At 43.2% G+C, this 20,962-nt stretch overlaps 2 protein-coding genes across 2 annotated transcripts in view; both read left to right on the top strand.

Moving 5' to 3' along the window:
• The window catches only part of pkhd1l1.1 (PKHD1 like 1, tandem duplicate 1), a 55,291-nt gene extending 38,846 nt beyond the window's left edge, over nucleotides 1-16,445 (top strand). The window contains exons 52-77 of the mRNA XM_030063116.1: nucleotides 438-597; nucleotides 1,454-1,625; nucleotides 1,939-2,027; nucleotides 2,184-2,350; nucleotides 2,455-2,584; nucleotides 3,244-3,362; nucleotides 4,105-4,234; nucleotides 4,340-4,513; nucleotides 5,738-5,841; nucleotides 6,252-6,378; nucleotides 6,542-6,663; nucleotides 7,327-7,417; nucleotides 7,604-7,752; nucleotides 8,533-8,655; nucleotides 8,823-8,934; nucleotides 9,154-9,270; nucleotides 9,676-9,841; nucleotides 10,664-10,896; nucleotides 11,560-11,724; nucleotides 12,163-12,320; nucleotides 12,799-12,934; nucleotides 13,424-13,768; nucleotides 14,129-14,280; nucleotides 14,459-14,605; nucleotides 15,293-15,446; nucleotides 15,811-16,445. Coding sequence (XP_029918976.1) covers nucleotides 438-597; nucleotides 1,454-1,625; nucleotides 1,939-2,027; nucleotides 2,184-2,350; nucleotides 2,455-2,584; nucleotides 3,244-3,362; nucleotides 4,105-4,234; nucleotides 4,340-4,513; nucleotides 5,738-5,841; nucleotides 6,252-6,378; nucleotides 6,542-6,663; nucleotides 7,327-7,417; nucleotides 7,604-7,752; nucleotides 8,533-8,655; nucleotides 8,823-8,934; nucleotides 9,154-9,270; nucleotides 9,676-9,841; nucleotides 10,664-10,896; nucleotides 11,560-11,724; nucleotides 12,163-12,320; nucleotides 12,799-12,934; nucleotides 13,424-13,768; nucleotides 14,129-14,280; nucleotides 14,459-14,605; nucleotides 15,293-15,446; nucleotides 15,811-16,121 — 4,053 coding nt within the window. The 3' untranslated portion in view covers nucleotides 16,122-16,445. The remainder of the gene's footprint in view (nucleotides 1-437; nucleotides 598-1,453; nucleotides 1,626-1,938; nucleotides 2,028-2,183; nucleotides 2,351-2,454; nucleotides 2,585-3,243; nucleotides 3,363-4,104; nucleotides 4,235-4,339; nucleotides 4,514-5,737; nucleotides 5,842-6,251; nucleotides 6,379-6,541; nucleotides 6,664-7,326; nucleotides 7,418-7,603; nucleotides 7,753-8,532; nucleotides 8,656-8,822; nucleotides 8,935-9,153; nucleotides 9,271-9,675; nucleotides 9,842-10,663; nucleotides 10,897-11,559; nucleotides 11,725-12,162; nucleotides 12,321-12,798; nucleotides 12,935-13,423; nucleotides 13,769-14,128; nucleotides 14,281-14,458; nucleotides 14,606-15,292; nucleotides 15,447-15,810) is intronic.
• Nucleotides 16,446-17,140: 695 nt separating this feature from the next.
• On the top strand, nucleotides 17,141-18,682 carry gdf6b (growth differentiation factor 6b). Its single transcript, XM_030064012.1, has 2 exons — nucleotides 17,141-17,486; nucleotides 17,790-18,682. Exons 1-2 carry the CDS (start codon nucleotides 17,141-17,143, stop codon nucleotides 18,680-18,682), a joined length of 1,239 nt encoding a protein of 412 aa, XP_029919872.1.
• The last annotated feature ends 2,280 nt before the right edge of the window (nucleotides 18,683-20,962 follow it).

Raw genomic sequence — 20,962 nt, 5'->3', positions numbered from 1 at the left:
AACCTTACCATTCTGACATGCAAGAGCTTTCTTTCAAATTTCAGTCCAGATTTCAAAGCACACACTGCAAAAACTCAAAATCTTACTAAGTATATTTGTCTTATTTCAAGTCAAAATGTCTTATTTCTAGAGTAAAATATCTCATTACACTTAAAATAAGACATGATCACCTCAGAAGTAACTTGTTTTTAGACAATTTTCACTTGTTTCATTGGAAAAATTTCCCATTGGAACAAGTGAAAATTCCCTTGAAACAAGTGAAAATTCTCTAAAAACAAGTTATTTCTTAGGTGATCATGTCTTATTTTAAGTGTAGTGAGATATTTTGAAATAAGACACATTTTCTTGGTAAGATTTTGAGTTTTTGCAGTGCAGGCTACAGCTCTTCTCCTCCTGACACCTCCTGAGGGTTTTTGCTCGTTCTTTGTCCTTTCCAGCCCGATCAGTACGTGATCATCAACCACAACCTCACCCAGAGTCCGGACAGGTTCCGCATCGTGGACATGAGGAACGGCTCCGCGGCTCCGCTAACGTACAGCAGCAACCAGAACGGAGACTGGCACTTCGACAACAGCTCCAACAACCTCTACTACCTGGGTGAGACACAAACGGACTTTAATGTGGATATTCTGATTGTTATCGGGCTCGCACAAGTCCTGGAACTGATCAGCCACAATCTACAAAAATCAGTTCACTGGTTTCTTATCAAAAGTAATGTTTATTTTGCACTTTTTCATGTGATAAAACAGAATAATGCATTTTGATATGACCTCTGAAATCTGAAGGGTGTTGTCATATGATTGTGTTGGAAGAGAAAGTTGAATTCTCAGTTGAGTCTCAGTTGAATGCTAAACCCAAAATCCAGTAGACATATTTTAAAAAATGTGACAGGACAGCGCATCTCAAATTGTCAAGTCAAAGAGGACAAAGTACACACATTTCACCTGTTTATTTTGTTCACGTCACATTAGAAAAACACGTGTGCTTTTTGGCACAGAGCCTTCATCAGAGCGTTCGAGGTTTACAACAATGTCATATGACGTTTTATGTTGGTCATGGAAATTCTTGATTTTGATCATAGAAGGTCAATGAAAAGTCTTTGAATTTTACATCTGACACACAGTAGAGTTTACAAATCCATTCCACGTATGCATCACAGTAAGTGGTATTTAGCAGGAGTCTGTTTAGTTTGGATGGAGCCTAAGAAGAGAAAAAGCATAAATTACTGCTTTCCTGAAAACATAATTACTTTGTGTTTGTATGATATGTATTATATGTGTTTTGTTGTTTGATTCATGAGGATCTACGACATGAGGTCATAGTCTATCCATTTTTCATGTGCCACTCCATCACTGTCCTCACTTTCCCCACGGCGATCTCATTAAAGAGACATTAAGAGTTCAATAATTTGAGCGCCTTCATTCACTTGACATTAATTGTTGTGCTCCTTCAGTGTCCGGGAAGACCAACGAGCGCCGGCGTCGCGCAAGTGTCGACCGCTCCATGGTCGACGTTGCGGTGAACTTCCAGGTCTACCGCTGCTTCTTCCCTAACTGCATCCCGCCGCCGCCCCCTCCCCCGGCCACCCTCGCCCCCGTGCCCAGCCGCCGGCCCGACGACTTCATGTACGCTCACCGCAGCTCTGTTACTCAAATTCACCAGCTGCATTGTTTATTTTAAGTGGGACAAATGGATGGATGTATAGATACATACATACATGAATTAGGGAAACAATTCAGTTAACAGTGTGAAAGGCCTATATAATTAAAGCTACTGTTTCATTGCATGAGTTTGGCTATCAAAGACCTCTTGTACAGACTTTAAAAACAGAAATATTTAATTCCACAACTGAAAAAGGTCATCAGCTGACCACTTTTTGGCCTTTCTAGCACTAAAAAATAATGTTTCTTGTGTGTCTCTGTCTCTTTTTGCTCCCAGTCTGTGGTCCAACGCTTCTTTCTGGCTAAGCTCAGAGGAGAATAACTTCCTCGTTCCAGCAGAGGGCGCCGACGTGGTCATCCCATCAGGTGAGGGTTCACTGCATAAACGTAACCTTGATTCAAGTGAAAGAAGCTGATGATTGTGTTGAATGTGCCTTTTCCAGCCTTGTCATTCTCTTTCCTTGCATCTCAGAGTTGTGCTTTAACTGAACCTCATAACTCTGCATCTCTACCAAACCGCAGGGAAATGGGTGGTTCTGGACAGCGACACCCCTCCCCTCAATAAGCTGACGGTCATCGGGGTTCTTGAGATCCCAGACACCTTGAATGGTTCGTCCAGCAGCAGACAGGCCCGGGCCGCACCGGCGTACAACATCGTGGTGCTCGATGCCATCTACATCTCCATCCAGGTCGGTGCTCTGGTCGTCTGTGGAGCCCGAGCTTCACTGCTGCAGAGCGATCATCTGCAACATCTGCAACACATTGAGGTGCATGTCTTTTCGCTGTGTTGCAGGGCGGCAGGATGATCGCTGGTTGGGCTGATGAGCCGTTCAGAGGGGAACTACACATTAAACTGAGAGGAAATCATGGCACCCCCGACTGGCCCCTGCCGAATGGGCCCAACCAGGGATCCAAGGTCCTGGGTAAGGAACCACTGTGCGGCTTGATTTAGTACGATGACAGGAGCCTAAAGACAGGAAGACTGCTGGTTAATGTGTCAGGACTAGATGGGAAAATGTGTAATGTTGAAGAGAAGCAGTAACATTGTCTGCACCCTCAGTTACTACCCTTGAGCAAGGCACTGAATTAGGAAAGTAAAGGTGTGGATGGGATTATATATTCCTTCAACTCTGATGACCCGGCTTCATTTCTTAATTAAACCAAATGGTTTTAGCTGCAGAAACCTAACTCTAACCGTAAGTTAACCAAAACTGTTTTACTTACCTCACCATAATGATTGGCTTAACTTTTCACAAGATGAACACATGAAAATAGCATGTCGTTTTGTTTAGAAATTTAATATGTAATATTTATTTCTATCCACAGCACATTATCTGTCTTTCAGATTTTCTGCTTGAAATTTTGCACCACCTGGGAACACTCCAGTGTTAATACAATCAAGGGGAGAAAACTTATCAAGCTTCATTGTATTTTGTCGCAAATGCAATGAGAAGAAGTATTTTCCTTATAGTCGACAAGAAAAAGTTGTTAAGAAGTTACACAAGAAAGCCTCCTGTGTTGATATGATGATGCATGCTGAAATACAGTCACTCAGTACACATGTCTGTTGTTTTCCCAACAGGTGTGTTTGGTACGCTGGAGCTGTATGGACAACCTCATGATGTTTACCACACCAAACTGGCCGCCACCGCCCCTGCAGGCTCCGACACACTCACCCTGCGGGAGCCCGTCGACTGGCAGGTTGGTGGTTTCTCTCGTATGAACATCAGCAGATTTTACACACACGGGTCACACATGGACTTCTATAGCGGACTTAATCAACTATAACCTGTTGAAATCTCTGTGTATGAAGTGGCACTATTTACTAAAATCTTGCTTACACACAGAGCTGCATGTAAGATAAGATAAGATAAGATAAGATAAGATAAGATAAGAAAAACTTAATTGATGCCCATTGCGGGAAATTTGTATGTTTCAGCAGCTCACAAGAAATAGAGAAGAACAGAGGAAAAAGAATGATAAATGATGAAAATAAAAAAACAAACTGTGTGCTATATTCACTATATGCAATATGTGAGTACACTGTGTACATTGTATGCTCTATATGTATCTTTCACATGATGCAGCTCTGTAAGTATGACCAAATATAACCTTACCATGTTAATAACATTATACATCAAAAATTATTGCACTACAAGATAGCAGTATTTTAAATACTTTACACTGTAAATTTGGGTAATTGCACAAAGATATATTGACATGTTATATGCATCTTCCACATTATACAGATACACAAATATGACCTTACATTAGTTGTACAGTGTGTAGTGTGTAGCATTATTCTATAAAATATTGCATAGCATTAATCCCTGACAGTTACATATACCATGCAATGTTACTGTACAACGTCTGGTGTTATTACTTATATAATACTATTGAATTATTTGTTTGTTTGTCTGCTTGTTTTTTTCCATGTGTGCAGGTTGGAGATGAGATCGTCATTTCCACCACCAGTTACAACGCATGGGAGACAGAGACGCGTCAGATCACTGCTGTGTCAGGAAACGCCCTCACGCTGACCCTGAACCAGCCGTTGATCCACACTCACGTCGGTCAGTCCAACATCTTCCTCAGCACACCGCAAAAAAACCTGCAGAATTACAAAATGACCCGTATTCCCTCTGACCTGTGGTCCGCGCTCTCTCTCGCTCCTCCAGGGGAGACTCACAGCGTCCCGGGAACAACGCGGAGCTACACTCTGGCCGCTGACGTCGGGCTGCTGACCAGAAACATCAAGATCATCGGTCAGAGCTACGCAGACCTGTTGGAGGAGTCGTTTGGAGCCAGGCTGCTGGTCGGCACCTACTCCTGGGCTGGAATCGACTACAGAGGTGTGTAGATCCGTTACCAATCATCTCTCATCTCACCTTATGCTGTGCAGTCCATCATTCACTGTTGCTGGGATGGAAATTTGGTACTCACAAATTTGGCTATGTGCCAAACTTCAGTCCAGGGGCTTAAGGAGGAAGAGCGGATCTGTCTTTTCTGAGATTTGAATGAAATCCAGAACGAGTTTGACCTCGTGTTTTATTGTCCTTTGTCTTGTGATTTGCACTTACAGTTATTTAATCGGTGTCAAAACCCAGATCTGATGTGGTTAGCTCACACAGAGAGACTTAAATGACTCTTTGGATACAAAGTTTTTGCAGTCGCCGATTATCTAGAGGACAAGGAACATTTACGTGATCTATTTTGGCTTCAGGGATGTAAATGTGGCTTAAATGCTTTTTTTGTTTGTTTTTTCTGTGTGTAAACTGTGTTTACCTGGCAGCTATCCGTTATAGGATGTGACTGTAATGATTCGTAGATGAATGGTGTTTTGGGGGTTTTATAATTCCATAAGGGATGAGTTGCAAGACAAGACACAAAAGTAAATCAAATTCATTCATTCATTCATTCATTCATTCATTCATTCATTCACAGGATTGTCTAATGCTGCAGGAACCCAGAATAGATTTGATCTGGGAAAGAATGATTTTAGATTTTATGCTTCACAGTTTGGAATAAAGCAGTAGCAGGATCCAAAAGTTCTTCTTTAGGAGCATAATTGGGTGTAATTGTGAATCTCTGGATTAATGTTTGTAATAAAACATCAACTCAAACATTCACAATCGCTTTATACCCCCATACTATATTACCCTCTATCTCCTTTATCCCTTTTTTTCTTTTTTGTTTTCTTATTTACATCTTCTTTCCTAACTCAGCATCCATGAAAATGATGATGTATTTTCTTCATTGTGCTTCCCTAGATATGTGTTATCTGCAATGTGTTTGATTGTATACATTTTATATGCTTACTTTACAGACATACATATTATTACACATGATTGTTTTTATTATAATTGCTGTAATTCCTTTTATCGCTTATGTTCTTATTGCTTGTTCCAGTTTCCCTCAGCTAATTATCCTCATCAGTCTATATACTGTATCCCGTTTGCTAATGTCCTGTTTTGCAGAAATATGAAGCTCATAGGTGTGCAGTGTAGAGTCGGGCACGGCGTGTCATTCACAAGCAACATGAGGTTAAACTCATAATATGTCACTGTGTCCTGAAGGCACGGCTCAGATCAGGAACGTGGAGTTTTACCGCTCCGGTCAGGAGGGCTGGACCGACTACACCGACCCCCGCTACTCTGTGGCCTTCCTCAACCTGGGAGAGGTACAGCAACACAGCGACACACTCAGGGTGTACATGCAGAGTAAACTAGTCAACACACCTCCCATTTAAATGAATACTCTTGCACCACTTACCATAAACATTTAAATTTCCTCTAGATTTGATGTGACTGACGGTATGCAGTAAATTTCATATTACAGGTGAAATGATGTATTGTTTGGCTTTAATAAAGACAAAAAGGTTTTTTGACTCCTATATTTTACTGGATCAAACCATTTTGACTTCCATTTATACCCAGTAGGTGGTGACATGGCCACTAGGTGGAGCCATTACACAAGCAAGTTGCCCTCATATTTACAGATGAGAGATGGTTCACTGTCTGAGCAGGAGGCCCCCGGTCTCTGAACATGTTAAAGTGGTAAAACTAACTCTGTGCTGTCTGTGTTTGAAAGGTTTCAGGAAATGACTCGTACGTCCAGGGCTGTGCTTTCCACCACGGCTTCTCTCCCGCCATCGGGGTCTTCGGGACGGACGGGCTCAACGTCGATGATAACGTCATCTTCCGCACTGTTGGAGAAGGTAGACCGGCTCATTTCAGTTCTGCCCTCCCACAGCTAGCCATGCAAACCTTACTTCCAAGGAAGAGAGGAACACGATAAATAACAGGCTCAAAACTAATTTTCACCACCGATGGTCAGCAGTTACTGAAATGCAAAATGTCAAAATGTGTGACCGTTCACAGCGATCAGGGTGTGGGGCAACAAGGTGGCCGTGCGGAGGAACCTGGTGACCCTGAGCTTGTGGCCGGGATCCTATCAGGACAGAGAGGAGGACTTCAACTTCGACTGGAACGCCGCCGTCGAGGTCCGTCCTCCTAAATCAACAACAAATTACACTTTAAAACCTGTTTCAGTTCCAAGCCTACTCTGTTTACGTAGTGTCAATTAAATTTAGTCAGTCGGGTATTTTGTTCTGTATAAAATGGCTTGTGATTTTAGTTAAATATATTCCATGACAGTGCATCCACTTCAGCCTTGAAAAAGATAGATTAGATTTGCAATATGTGAACATTTTCCTGCTTTTCTAATTTACAATCAACCTTGCAGAATGAAAGTCCACAAAGATCCATTCACTTCAATAATAAAGCGAGAGAACAAAAGTGTTGATTACATATTGCAGTGTCTAAGCATTTCCCTGCTATTTTTTTAAACGCTGTTCACTATGTTGTATAGATGAGACAATAATTGAACCCGGATCAATACACATTCAAAGGTGAAAATAAAAACTGAAGGCAAAAACAGTTACAACCATAAATACTGAATCACACTGATGAAGCAGAATGAGTTGGGCAAGTTACTCAAAAACATGGAAAAACGTCTGCCTCATTGTTTCTGTTATACACAATATATCAGGCATTTTTCCATCACTTCACACACTGCAAATTTCAAAAAGCCTATTTCACTGTTCAGGATTTTCAAGAGTTATTAACACTTTTTTTTTTAATAAAGTATTATTTTTGTGTCGCAGGTCAACGAGGGGACAAACGTCGTGTTGCAGCACAACATCGTGGCAGGATATGAGAGAGTTGCGTATCGCATCGACGGTGAACCGTGTCCAGGTAACGCAGGAGGAGGAATCTGATCCAGTGATGTAGACAAACTGAGCGGCTTGGTGTGTGCCGCCTGTGTTTCCCGAGCTGGCCTTGAAAATCCAATTTCCCTCAGAGCCGTAAATATATACCACGTTATATTTTATCGCTTCATCCGAGAGACGTCGCTCAGACAGGTGTGTTGTGTGTGAGCAGGTTATTGGAACGAGAACGAGAGGTGGGCTGACAACGAGGCCCACGGCGGTCTGTACGGAGTGTATCTGAACAAAGACGGGCTGCCCGGCTGCACCCTCGTCCAGGGCTTCACCGTCTGGAGGAGCTTCGACTACGGCATCTACTTCCAGGTGTGAAAACTGACTCTCATGTGCATCTGTATTTATGTACCGCCTTATGTACCACATTAATGCAAAATGAGCTCTCCATTTCAACCTGATGGATTTTGACGGCTCTTATTTCTTTGCCTAGCTCTTCTATAAGATATATGAGAGATTATTAACTCCCATTTATTGTCATTTATTGGGTTTCACTGTTGGCTGCTTATGCTGCTTTGGCAGTCTCCACAGTCAAGACATGTAAGCTTTTTAATGGAACAACTGGCATCTTTTTGGTGTTTTATCTTTTTTTTTTTTTCCCCATTTGTTTTCAATATGGAGGAGACAATACGTAACAAAATCAAGTCACTGAAATATTAACTTGGCACTACATAACATCTGTTCACATATGCATTATAAATGATAAATGTTCATACATTTGCATTTACACGCACATAAAGAGATAGAATGAAATACCAAAATAAATGATGTGAATAATACATAATAGGAATGTTTACCCAGAGGCCAAGATAAGCACATTAGTGTTTTCTTTCTGGTTTTATGGATTTTTTTTTTTTTTTTTTTTTTTTTTTTTTGAAAGTCTGGCGAGGTCAAAACTTACTTATGTCCTTTTCAAGTTCAAACCCTCATCCTGATATCACTGACTCCTAAACACAGGGACAGATTATTTTAATAATGTTACAATTTCCTGAGAATAAAACAATAAAACATGTAATATAGATCATTTTCTGTACATTTTCCTCTTCCTCTTCTTCTCATGCCCCTCTCCGTCCCGTTCCTCCCTCCTCACAGACTGTGAGCGACGTCATCGTTGCCAACGTGACCCTGGTGGACAACGGGATGGGCATCATGCCTCTCATCTTCGCCCCTCCCTCTCTGTCCCACGCATTCGCCGATAAAACGGCACACATCCAGGTAAGAGGGCTCCGCTGAAATCAGTCCACCTTCGTTTTATATTTACCTTCCTCATGCCCTTGAATGTTTTCGGTTCCACACTGCTGTATAGGAAAAACATCACTGATACCCAGTACTTTAGGTGTTTTTTTTTTTTTTTACTTTCATGATGCGTCCTCTGTTCCCAGAATGCCTTGATAGTTGGCAGCAGCCCCAACTTCAACTGTTCAGACAGTTTGTCCACATCGGATTTCAACCTCCAGATCAGCGATGGCCACCGAGCCCCCCGACCTCCCAACGGTACAGGACCGCCTCTCCACGGCTACCCGAGCCCTTACAATATAACACCGCTGTCATTTGGAAACTAATAACTCCTAATACCCTAATAACCTTAGAAATGTTTTTTACATCAGCTGAAGGGTTGGGTTTTCTCCTGTGTGTTGTGTAGTTCATGATGTTAAGATGATGGTTCTTCTCTGAAACAGCCTTTCCTCACTTTCTGACTTGGTCTTGACGTAGGCGGCAGGTCTGGAATCTGCTGGCCGACCTTTGCATCCTCACACAACAACGCCCCGGTAAAGGTCCACCATCTGAATAACAACTACAACGCCATCAAGGGACTGATGAAAGTCGTCGGTGAGCTCCGTCCCTGTGACTTTTCAATCGACAGATAACATGAGACAAAGTCGGTCAGAAAAAGTAGAATTTCAAGGGTCAGCTGATCTTAGAAAACAAGTATTCAGTTTGATTTGACAAAAAAAAAAACAAGTTAAAACCTGAAAAAAATGAATGAATGTTTTATTGAATAGAGAAATAAAAATCCAGCTGAATTTTAATTTGTTCAAGTAAAGCTGAGAGCTGGGACACGTTGGTGCAAGTCAGCAAGTAAATCTGATTAACTTGCACTGTAATTTACATTTTTGCAATTATTTAAACAAAGTCCTTTGTGACAGGAGAGCAGGGATGAACTTACATATTTGCAGGCGTGTGATGTTGCACTCCTCTGACTCTAACTTCTTTCCCTGTATGTTCCCCATCAAGACACGACATTCGTCAATTTCCGAAACGTCTGCTCCAGCCAGACGAACGTGATGTTCATCACCAACCCGATCAACGAGGACCTGCAGCACCCCGTGCACGTGGCTCGCCTGACCTCCGTCGACAGCACAGACGGAGCCAAAGTCTTCATCCACAGGCCCGATGTGAGGTACGGCTTCACGACGCACAGCACACACAGTTACCATGGAAACGTTTCAGGCGTGCAGTGTCATCGGATTAGAATTTGTGTAAATTTGTACACAATGACACAGCATATATAACTGTGAAATATAAACCAAAAATTGTTTGAAATGTCTTAACTCTCGAGTGTAATGATTACAATGTAAGTTCACTTCTGTCTTTCACGAACAAAAGACATTTTTATGATTTCAGTGTTAACATATGAGAATGACATACAGCTCCAAAATATTTACAAAAACAGTGAGAATGAAAAGTTGATTTTTATGTTCTGCAGTATTTGTAAGTTACTTTCTGCACTTCACAAACTGGCAGATGGACGTCCTTTTTTGAAAAATTTGAACTCCAGAACTCAGACGTCATGGAGGATCGATGGTTCATAAAGCTAAACTGCACAGAGCACAGTCATGTTTACCAACCCAGCCGGTCTGTGATGCTTTACACCAAAGATATGAGACTCACTAGCATTAATAAGTCCACCTTTCTCTGGACCGAGCGCTCGCTTACTGCTGCATTTCACTCTTAAGTTCGGATTCTTCCTGTGAACAAACAAGTGTACACACCCGACACCTGAAATTAATTATTTGGGTAAATAGGACAAATCTGTGACACCTCAATAACAGGATGGCATGCTGCTGTTTTCTATTGCAGAGCCACTTTGTTATTTGAGCTGATGTAAAAATTTTGCCTGATGCAGCTTTACCCTGTAGTGTCACCTGTGAATGTGTGAGACATGTAATAAGGTCTGTTTTTGTTAATCCGGAGTGATACTGACAAAGTTTTCGCTCTTCAGTAAGGCGAACCCAGCTGACTGCGTGGACATGGACTGCGACGCCAAGAAGAAGAGCTTGCTGAAGGACCTGGACGGCTCCTTCCTGGGTGCCGTGGGCGCCGTGGTGCCCCAGTCAGAGTTTGAATGGGGAGGGGATCCCAGGAGGGGCCTGGGCGACTACCGCATCCCCAAAGTCATGCTCACCTTCCCCAACGGCAGCCGCATCCCCGTGGACCAGATCGCTCCGCACAAAGGTGCCTGTCTTTCTGTTCACCTGCCCTCTAACATATGTTTCCATTGTGCTTATTTATTTTAACATATGCTCAGTTTCTTATTTCATAATATATTCCTCTCTTGAGAATTTGAGCAACTTCAGCTGACCCAGTTTCCCCTCAGGGATCCATAAAGTATTTCTGATTTTTCTGATTGCCCACATGTGTGTGTCAGTTAGCTCAATCTAAATTGAGAAACCTGATTTGGAAATTATAGTTAAAAGTTCAGTTAGATGATCATCAGAATCAGTTTCACGTCATTATGTTAAATTTTCTGAAAATAAATCAGTGTGATTCAGTATAAATCACAACCACCCATTTCAGGAGAATGTGCACGTTGATCAAGTTTTAATTATGTTAAATTTTGCAACTTTTTTTTTTTTTTTTTTAACTTTTGGAATTCAGTGATACAGTCAGACAAATCCAGATTAATGTAATCCAGTTCAGGCATCAATCTCTTTCCATAGATCACGTTTAAAGAAATTGTCCGGCAAACAAACAGTGCCCTGAGCCCTGCAGCAGCCAGTTTGTTCAACCCTGTCAAAGTGTCCATGACAGAAAACAGGTTGTGTGTATGTGGATCTTTGAAGGACGTGAGAAGAAACTGATTCCTAAATGCCTCTGTGATTGATTTGATTGCCTCAGGCGTGATCAGGGAGAACTGCACGTACGTGTTTCCCTGGCAGAGCTACAGGTGCTTTGGACTGAACTACAGGATGCTGGTGATCGAGAGCCTGGACTCGGACACAGAGACCAGGCGTCTGTCCCCCGTGGCCGTGCTGGGACAGGGCTTCGTGGATCTCATTAACGGTACGACGTTCAGCGCAATACAAAAACGCCACAGCCAACATTTTGATGATGAGTCGATGTCTGTGGTTGTTCATAGCTGCTACTTGCATCATTTTGCAGGATCAGGACCTAATTATGTTCGTAATATTAGCTCAAAACACCTTGCAAAGCTGTTTTAAAAGTTTTTGTAAACCATATCATTATTGAATATTTAGAAAATTTTCCTAGCAGAAATGTGGAGTTTATACATTTTGTGGATATGACGCTAAACATGTAAAATCATTGGTGTGGACCTTTATTAGTGCACTGAATTTAACTGACGGCTTTCATCCACAAGGGAAACATTACATCTCTCAGGGAACTGACTGAACTGGCGTCACAATGTAAAGTTTCATTTCAGTGCTGTAAAAGCGAAAACGAATGTGTCTTTAATGTCTGGCTGTGTGTATTTGTGCGCAGGCCCACAGGACCACGGCTGGTGTTCTGGCTACACCTGTCAGAAGAGAGTGTCGCTCTTCCACAGCATCGTGGCCACTAACCAAGCCTTCGACGTCTTCTTCACCAGCGTCACCCCACAGAAACTGCGGCTCATGATACTCAACGCGGACCCCTCTGAGGTCGGTGCCCTGAGCTGTGCACTCCTGCTAATGACTGACAACAGACTTTAGACACTAGAAGAGTAGAGATGTTAGCACTTGGTTGTGCTATAAAACAGGTTTTTCAACAAAAGGTCCTCAGTCAGACAGTCATAACTGTGCACAAAAAACCTTAGGTCCAGTAGTATGCAAGATTAGCTGTGGACAGATGCACCAAACACATGATCCCCTCCAGGCTGCTGTCTGATAGCAATTTAAAATAAAACCATATTTACAGAAAGCCATTTTTATCATTGGTTTTTAATGGGTTTCCTCAGCCTCAGCTTCATAAAACTCGGTCAACATGTAACACCATGTAAATCTTCAAGTTAAAAATTGCAATTTTTTTGTTGCAGCACCGATAAACTGTGATTTATTACACCAGCAGCATGGATATAAGTGTGTGGTAGTCACTCTTTTCTTCAAATATTAAATGGAGGTTTGTTTTTCACCCATGCAGAGCGTTCTGGTCTCTGTTTTCTACTCCAAACCCCAGCGTTTGGATGTTTACGTCGACAACAACCTGGTCGCTCCAACAAACGCTGACTGGAACGCCGACAACTCCGACTACACCCTGAAAGAGCCGATGTTCCCAGGTTGGATGCATTTTCAGCAGCTGTGTTGACAAGCACAAATATGATGTGATTCTAATGAAATCAAAACAACCTGAGCGGGTCAAGCTCAGTGAAAACACTGTATTCTAATAATGTTGTGTGATTATGCTCTTTGTTGCATTAAAAGTAATCACACTGACATAGGTGTCACTTTGTTGAAAATGAAAATGGCTTAATTTCTCTAATTGCATTATTGCGTGCATTTAAACAGCCTGTGAATTCCTTATTAAAACGTGACATACCTCTCGCTCAGTTTTATTAATTAATAAGTTTTAGTCATGGATCTTGGTCAGGCTTTAGGTCCATGACCAAAACAAGTAAAGCAAACATCCTTGATTCCAAAGGATGTTCATGTGTGACGGAGAAAACTGAGGTAAAGAAATGAAAGCCAGGCAGGAAATGTGCATTTTAACACCGTTTCCACAGCGGCAAAAACCAACATCACTGTTTTCTGTTTTGTTTTTGCTGCAGGGCAATACGTCCCCCAGCTGAACTCCAGTCTGGGCACCAACTACTTTGACCAGGACTACAAGATGCTGAAGGTCCTGGTGAGAGGATCCACACCGGTGGAGATTCGAACCTCCCCGGTTCTTGTCATCGCCTTCCAGCTGCCCGCCATGACGGAGGAGGAGTTCTTCGGCGACAGCCTGATCCAGAACCTGGCGACCTTCCTCAAGGTTCCCGCGAACATGATCCGGATCACCAAAATCGTCCGGGAGGATGGCGGAGCGCGGCGCAGGAAGAGGTCAACAGGCCTGTCAGTGGAGGTGGAGATCAAGAAGCCTCCGGTGCAGCAAACCACAAACACCACCAACGGTTAGTGAGGACAATGTCAGAGAAAAGCTGCGTCCTGTTTTTGATACTTTTTGCAGCCAAACCACTAAAAAAGGATTAGACTCAAATAGTATTAGTAAATAATAAGCACTGAAGCAGCAGATGGGTGGCTGAAACATGCCTGCCTCCTTTTTCAGTGCCATCATTTATTTATATATTTATTTAGTGAAAATAAATGAAAAATTAATGAAAAACCCCAAAGTAGTTTTATTTGTGCAGAATGAAAAGGGACTGAAAGCAGAGCTGACCTGCCCCTCATCATAAAACAAACAGAAAACAAAATTTGCAAAGAAAAAAAACATTTCATCGTGTTTCTATGCATGTTTTCCTGTGTATTCTCAGATGAAGAAGACTTCACCATTTTGAAGAACATTGCCAACGACCTGGGTCAGGCCGCCGTGTCTGGCAACCTGAGTCGGTCCATCGGCTTCAACGTCTCCTCCATGGGCGTCGTCCCTCCTCCTCCTCCGGCGTCCGACCCGGCCTGGAACGAGGTGAGGCTCCCCACAACACCGGAGCGTAGCATTTATTCAGTGTAAACGAGAGAAATGTGAGGAGAAGCAGCACAATCAGCAGTACAGTTAGACCAACACAGTGTTGCGTGTGACTAATTTGATTCAAAGCATTCTAAGCAATTCATTCTTAATATTTATTCTCTGCTCCGAACGTCAGGTGGCCACCACAGAGGTGTCAAGGGACGAGCCTGAGGTGAGCTTTGTGTCCAGTGTGTCCAACCTGCTGGTGATAGTGGAGCCGATATCCGGGGAGTACGTGGGTCCTCTGTACCAGCAGCCCAGCCTCATGGCCGTCGACGAGGAGGTGAGGCCCTCACTGCACTGACACATCGCTAAAAACATCATCTACCCTCAGAGCAGCTGGCAGCGGGGATGATCAGAGGGCAGAGAACGAGAGCACAGGGTCATTTACCAGTTCTCAGGGTTGGATATAACCACCCGACAAAGACAGGGGTTTTCAAAGTGTGAGGCAAGCCAGACAGTTACCAGGAGCAGCACAGAGGGTGAAAAACATGTTCATGGAGGAACCTTGAAAAACAAATTATTTTATTAGTTATCAAAAGGAAACAACTCTGTGCAATAGCCTAAATATCTGTTGGTTAAAGAGATTTTTAGAGAGTTTTTAGTGGAAATTCTACTATTTTTCCTACTTTCCCACATTCAGACAAACTAAAAAGTGCCAAAAATAGGAAAGTGCCTTGGATTTTTTCTTTTTTAGAAACTGTCATCCCTTACCCAGTGAGCACCACTGGAGGCCGCAGCACTTGAGATGCCTTTTTGAAATTCTTTGTAACTAATAAATGTCTTTGTAGTTTACCCTTTTTATGTCTGTGTGTGCAGTTTGTTATGTCACACAGAAATATTCGGTTCAGTTAGTTCAATTGTTGCATGTCTGTGGGATCAAATAGCAGCACATGATCTTGCAGACACCCAGGAGCTGAACATTCGTCTGGACTCCCGTCTAAACTCTGACCTCTGGTCTTGTCTGCAGGGTAACTGTGTGTCGGTGGGAGTCACGTCCCTCATGGTCACGGCCACCCTGAAGGACTCCTCTGGAAACAGCCTGGATGGACTGGAGGGAAACACCACCATCCTGTTCAGCGGCTGCTGGGCCAACTACACCGACCTGTCCATCGTCAGCAGCGGTACGTCTCCATCTCAGCTGCTGGCTCAGTCAAACACTCGGTGTTAGAAATGTCCTCAGTCACCTCAGTGACACAGAGTGTTGCACTTAGGCTGCCACCCATGCTATGAATGTATGCGCTCATTGTGCATCCACCAAATGCTATGCATATAAACAAAAAGTAAAAATACATTTTCTTATCCGGCTGTAACTTCATACATCAATAAAAAATACACTTAGAGAACTGTGTACTTGCTGCAGTAAAGATCAGGACACAAAAAATACAGCAAATGAAAAAATTGCAATAATCAAAGTGTCCACAACAAGATGCTGTTTGAATAAAAACTAAGCCATGTTTTTTTGCAATTGCTCTCTCATCCCTGCAGGTGAGAACCTGACCATGGCCTTCACCCTGCAGGAGTGGGGCGCCCAGTCACGCTCCTTCACCATCAAGTCCACCCCAACCACTCTGACCCCGTCCACCACCGACAGCGGCGCTTCATCAGCAGCAGCAACAGCATCCACAACCCCCCCTACCATCACCATCAACACCACCAGCACCACCACCACCACCACCAGCGCCAGCACCTCAGAGACCACCAGCTCCGACAGCATCTTCGACTCCGGCACCAGCCTCTCCTCGGGCGCTGTGTGTCTGATTATCTACGCACTGAGCCTCCTGTTCAGAGGGCCATAAACAATGACAGTGTCAAAAAAAAATATGCTTGAAAAGATGCGCTTTGTGAAGGATTCCTACGTATCACAACATGAACAAGTCGGCAAAGTGAAGAATTCCTTGAAATTATATGCACATCACTAATGGCTTCTGTTTTCCAAATTGTTTGTTCTGTTCCTTTGGGGTTTTCCATGTTTCATCATGTGTAAATGACAGATTATATCTAAACTATTGACCTCTATCAATCATTATAGACTACCTCTCTGTGTAACAGGTGCAACAGTGTCTCCTCTAATTATGTAACAGGCTGGAAATGTCGTGCAAGCTGTTGTATTTCACTGATGCTTCCTCTTTCTAATAAATTCTATTTTTCTTAGTCAAATTATACTCGTTTGGTGCGCTGGTGTTTCACTTTATAAATCAGATTAAATTTTTTTTTTTTTCTAGGTTGAGTGAAGCAGTAGACTCTATCCATGGTGCTGATTGGCTGCATCTTGTCAGGTTGGCTCTTTCAGACGAGTGGGCGCATTTTTTGTGCTTCACTAGAGGGCGGACGACTCCATGAACAGGTCAACTAGACCCACGGTACTTTAAGGCACAAACTCAGTCAGATCTGTGGTGCTATTCAAACAGACAAAACTGTGTAATGTGAGTTTTGGTAAAGGGAACAACTCGCCTAATATTGTCTTTTGTGCGCGTTATTTGCCGGTGGGAGCGCACAGCCGCAGAAGCTGACCTGCGCTCTCTCGCCCTCCCACGCCGGACATCTGCCCCCCAGCAGCGAGGTGATGGGGGGACAGGGGAACAATTAGTTTTACAGCCTTAATTTGCGTCCACCAGTCAGGCTTAACAAGACCAGAACAAGGTGGGCGTGTTTTCGCCTCCCTTTTTAACTTTGGACCGCCTGTCCTGAGCGGTGCACACTCGGCAGAGCGGCCGCCTCGCTGCAGAGCGGATGCAGAGTCCAGCCTCGGCTTCGCCCGTGGTCCCCCGGCCACAGCTCAGCCACCGCACTTGACTGCAGGAGCAAAGTGCAGAGAATGGATTTCCACCACTTCACTTTCCTCTACGCGGCTCTTGTGTTTGCATGGGAAGCCCCCTGTTTTCACACGCTCGCTATTTTCCTGCCGTCCGGCCCCAAGAGCAGCAAGGTGACCAAGCTGCTTGATGGACAAGAGGCGTCCAAATACTTCAAGGAGTTTTACACGCCAGCCTCCAGCGAGAGACACAACAAAGGAGCTCCTAAAGACTTAGTGGAGCCTCACGACTACATGCTCTCTATTTATAAGACTTTCTCCACGGCAGAGAAACTGGGACTCAACGCCAGCTTCTTCCGCTCGTCCAAAGCTGCAAACACCATCGCAAGTTTTGTAGATAATGGACAAGGTATGTGCCTCTAATAATAAATCATATTAAATACTGCAAATATCCCTGTGTGTGTGTGTGTGTATGTGCGTGCGTGCGTGCGTGCGTGTCTGTCTGTCTGCCCACGCGTCTCTCTGTGTGTGTCTGTGCATGCATGCAGGTAGGATTAAATTCCCATGATTCACTGTTTGTCTCCCAGATGATTTTGATGCAGCAAGCTGAACAATAGCGGGGATTTTTCTGTCAAATTCCACGTTTCTATGGCATGCACATCATCTCCTTGAGAGAGCGCATCTGACCCCACTGCTTTAATGCCTTCCACAGATGACCTCCCACTCTCCCCTCTGAGGAGACAGCAGTATCTGTTCGACGTCTCAACCCTCTCCGAAAAAGCAGAGGTGCTGGGGGCCGAGCTCAGGATATACACCAAAGTGTCTGGGAATTTCAGGATATCGGAAACAGAGCCCGTCGACATCCAGCTCCTCTCCTGCCACGACCAGCAGCTGCTCGACTCCAAAACGCTGGATCTTCAGGATTCCCACGGGCCCAAATGGGAGGTGCTGGACGTGTGGGAGATATTCCAAGAGCGGCAGCACCTGAAGCAGGGGAAGCAGTTCTGCCTGGAGCTCAGGGCCGTGCTGGACAACCCCGAGAGGGAGCTGGACCTGCACCTCCTGGGTCTGCACAGGCACGGGCGGCCCCAGCAGAAGAAAGCCATCTTAGTGGTCTTCACCAGGTCCAAGAAGAGGCAGACCCTCTTCAGCGAGAGGAGGGACGGCATGGCGCTGCTGGGCGTCCAAAGAAAGGCCAGAGAGAGGGGCCCTCGCACCAAAACCAGCAGGAGACGGAGGACGACGGCGTCCAAAAACCGCCACGGCAAGAGGCACGGTAAGAAGTCCAAGTCGAGGTGCAGCAAAAAGCCGCTGCACGTGAACTTCAGAGACCTGGGCTGGGACGATTGGATCATCGCCCCGCTAGATTACGAGGCGTACCACTGTGAGGGGGTGTGTGACTTCCCCCTGAGGTCCCACCTGGAGCCCACCAACCACGCCATCATCCAGACTCTGATGAATTCCATGAACCCCAGCAACATGCCGCCCAGCTGCTGCGCCCCGTCCAAACTCAGCCCCATCAGCATTCTGTACATCGACTCAGGAAACAACGTGGTCTACAAGCAGTACGAGGACATGGTGGTTGAGTCCTGCGGCTGTAGGTAGTAGTTCAGGTGTCCCCCGTGCTTCACGTTGATCTCTAGCGGGAGTTAAACACCATCCTGGTCTGTCTGGTGGGAAGGCTTTTGTGGTTTACTCAGCAAGATGGAGACAAAAATGTTTATCTTAGCGATGCATTTCATAACTATGTACCGACAAGGCCAAGTTTATTACCTCATGGATTTTATTTATTAATTTTTTTTCTCAGTTCTTCCGTAAGAGGGGAAGCCAAGCCCCTCACAGTTCATGGATGTATAGCAAGACAGAATTATCTAGAAATGGAACAATATGTTTTTGTTTTGTTTTTAAGCCAGTATCAATACTCAGTATCTTCCCAACCATAATGGCAAACTCTGATATGATTTTTTGTAAGAATTTGAGCACAAATGCAGGTGTAAAACAAGTCAAGCTTTTCAGACCAGTCTAGATAAGATAATTTTGTGTTTGTGTAATGTTTGTTTTGTCCTATTAACAATACACCCCTAAAAAAAAAGGTTAAAAAGTGCCAAGTTTCAACCAAATATTAGCAATGTCAGTATTGGACTGATGCGATATTTCTTTTTAGAGTCAATATCGACAATCTTCCAATATGACTGCAACTACAACAATGAAAACAACTATCCTTTTAATATCATTCGCCGATTAATAGTTTAAAGCAGACACCTGGGGGCATTTAAAGCGTTCTGAAAATGAGATATTCAAAGTTTCAAAAACAAAACCATCTGCTCTCATCAAATTATTGATAGCACAAAAATCAATTTAAAAAAATGCCACTTTTCAAAAGGAAATTATTTTAGGCGTTAAACAAGTTGCCCAGTTGGTGATGTTTTTACAGACTTTATCCTCTGTACATCAGAGATACTAAGTGATTATCTGCAGATTATAAATGTTTATTCTCCAAAATGCAAAAAGTGGTATTTTCAGATGCATCTCTTGGGCTGCCAAGTTTAGACAGAAGAGTATTCAGCGCTTGACGTGGCCCATGACTCAGGGAACGGGTTCGAGTGCTGGAGTGAACGTGAACTCCTGTTCAGATAAAACACACACGTCTGATTCAAGTACATTTCCACCCCAAAGTGCCCCAAGGTTAGTTATCGGCTTACTTGTTACCATTTTGGGTTGGAGGAGATGCATAATTTTGTCTGTAATGCACTGATGTTCAAAGTTACCATATGTAAATATTTGATATGGATATCATAATTTATGCTCTATGAATAAGTTATTGCCTTTTCAGTGTCTGTATTGTTCCTTTACAGTGTCATGACTTCATGTGTTAGACATCTGGATGTTACGTTTCAAATAAACATATGGGTAATGTTTTGGAGACAAAACATAACAGTTATGTACAAATCACAGACTGTGAAATAGTATTGCTATAATGCTTTTGCTGTACATATAAATAGGAAATTATTATTCACCAAAGAAAAACAGAGCTTTCTCTTTGTAATTTTTTTTTAGCTTATTCTGTTGTTTAAACATTTAGTCAGACTTTTTAGTCTCTTACATTTTTACTGGAATTCAAAAATAATATATTACAGTGTCAAAAATGTAAAGGTTAATGCAGTGTTATCCTACAATATGTTTTCATTTTGCTATTTACGTCAGACCAAAAAATAATCACTTAACCGGGACACAGTGGTAAACATTTTTGCATCAATACAGAAGTAAATTTTTCATAAGAAGACATTTGTGAAATTGTTTAACAAAATTATACTATTTTTATGTTGATGAACTGTAATATATCTAGTGACATGTAAATTAAAGTGTATTTTTAATTATGTTTTTTGGCTATATTGTCAAATTTCTTCATACCACAGTTATGATTTTGCTCGTTTTAGCTTATAACATGGAAACGGGTGACAGTTTCAAAGGGAAAACCAAGATAAAGTGACTTAGTAAAATGCTGGGTCACCGAGCGCTACAGGATCAGCTTCAGTGATCTGTGGCCTTGGAGGGACGGAGCTCCACTCCTCCAGCAGATCCTGTACATAGAGAGGGACATTATAATAGAGCTGCAGTGCATAAAGCTCTCATTATAAACTCAAATGAGCATCTGAGAGTTCAGTTGTGCAAAAATCACCAGCACTGATGTACACAGATGTGGAAAAAAAAGTGAACATATTCAACATATTCTGGACAAATGGTTGAGTCCACAAAGAGAAAACTGCAGGTGTTGGACCCCTACAGTGAGGGAGGGGTCCACCGGCTCTGTTATGCTTTAGGGGGCATTTTCCACTCATCCTCTTAGAGAGAAGGCTCACTGCAAATAAATACAAAGATGACTGA

Source organism: Myripristis murdjan, chromosome 11 (assembly GCF_902150065.1).
Source record: "Myripristis murdjan chromosome 11, fMyrMur1.1, whole genome shotgun sequence".
Lineage (NCBI taxonomy): Eukaryota > Metazoa > Chordata > Actinopteri > Holocentriformes > Holocentridae > Myripristis > Myripristis murdjan.
This window is presented reverse-complemented; position numbering and strand designations above follow the sequence as displayed.

What these genes read in the sequence shown, in the direction of transcription:
- gdf6b (XM_030064012.1), top strand. Translation starts at nt 17,141, where the DNA reads ATGGATTTCCACCACTTCACTTTCCTCTACGCGGCTCTTGTGTTTGCA. An exon ending in TTTTGTAGATAATGGACAAG is followed by an intron (nt 17,487 to 17,789) that starts GTATGTGCCTCT and finishes TGCCTTCCACAG; the next exon opens with ATGACCTCCCACTCTCCCCT.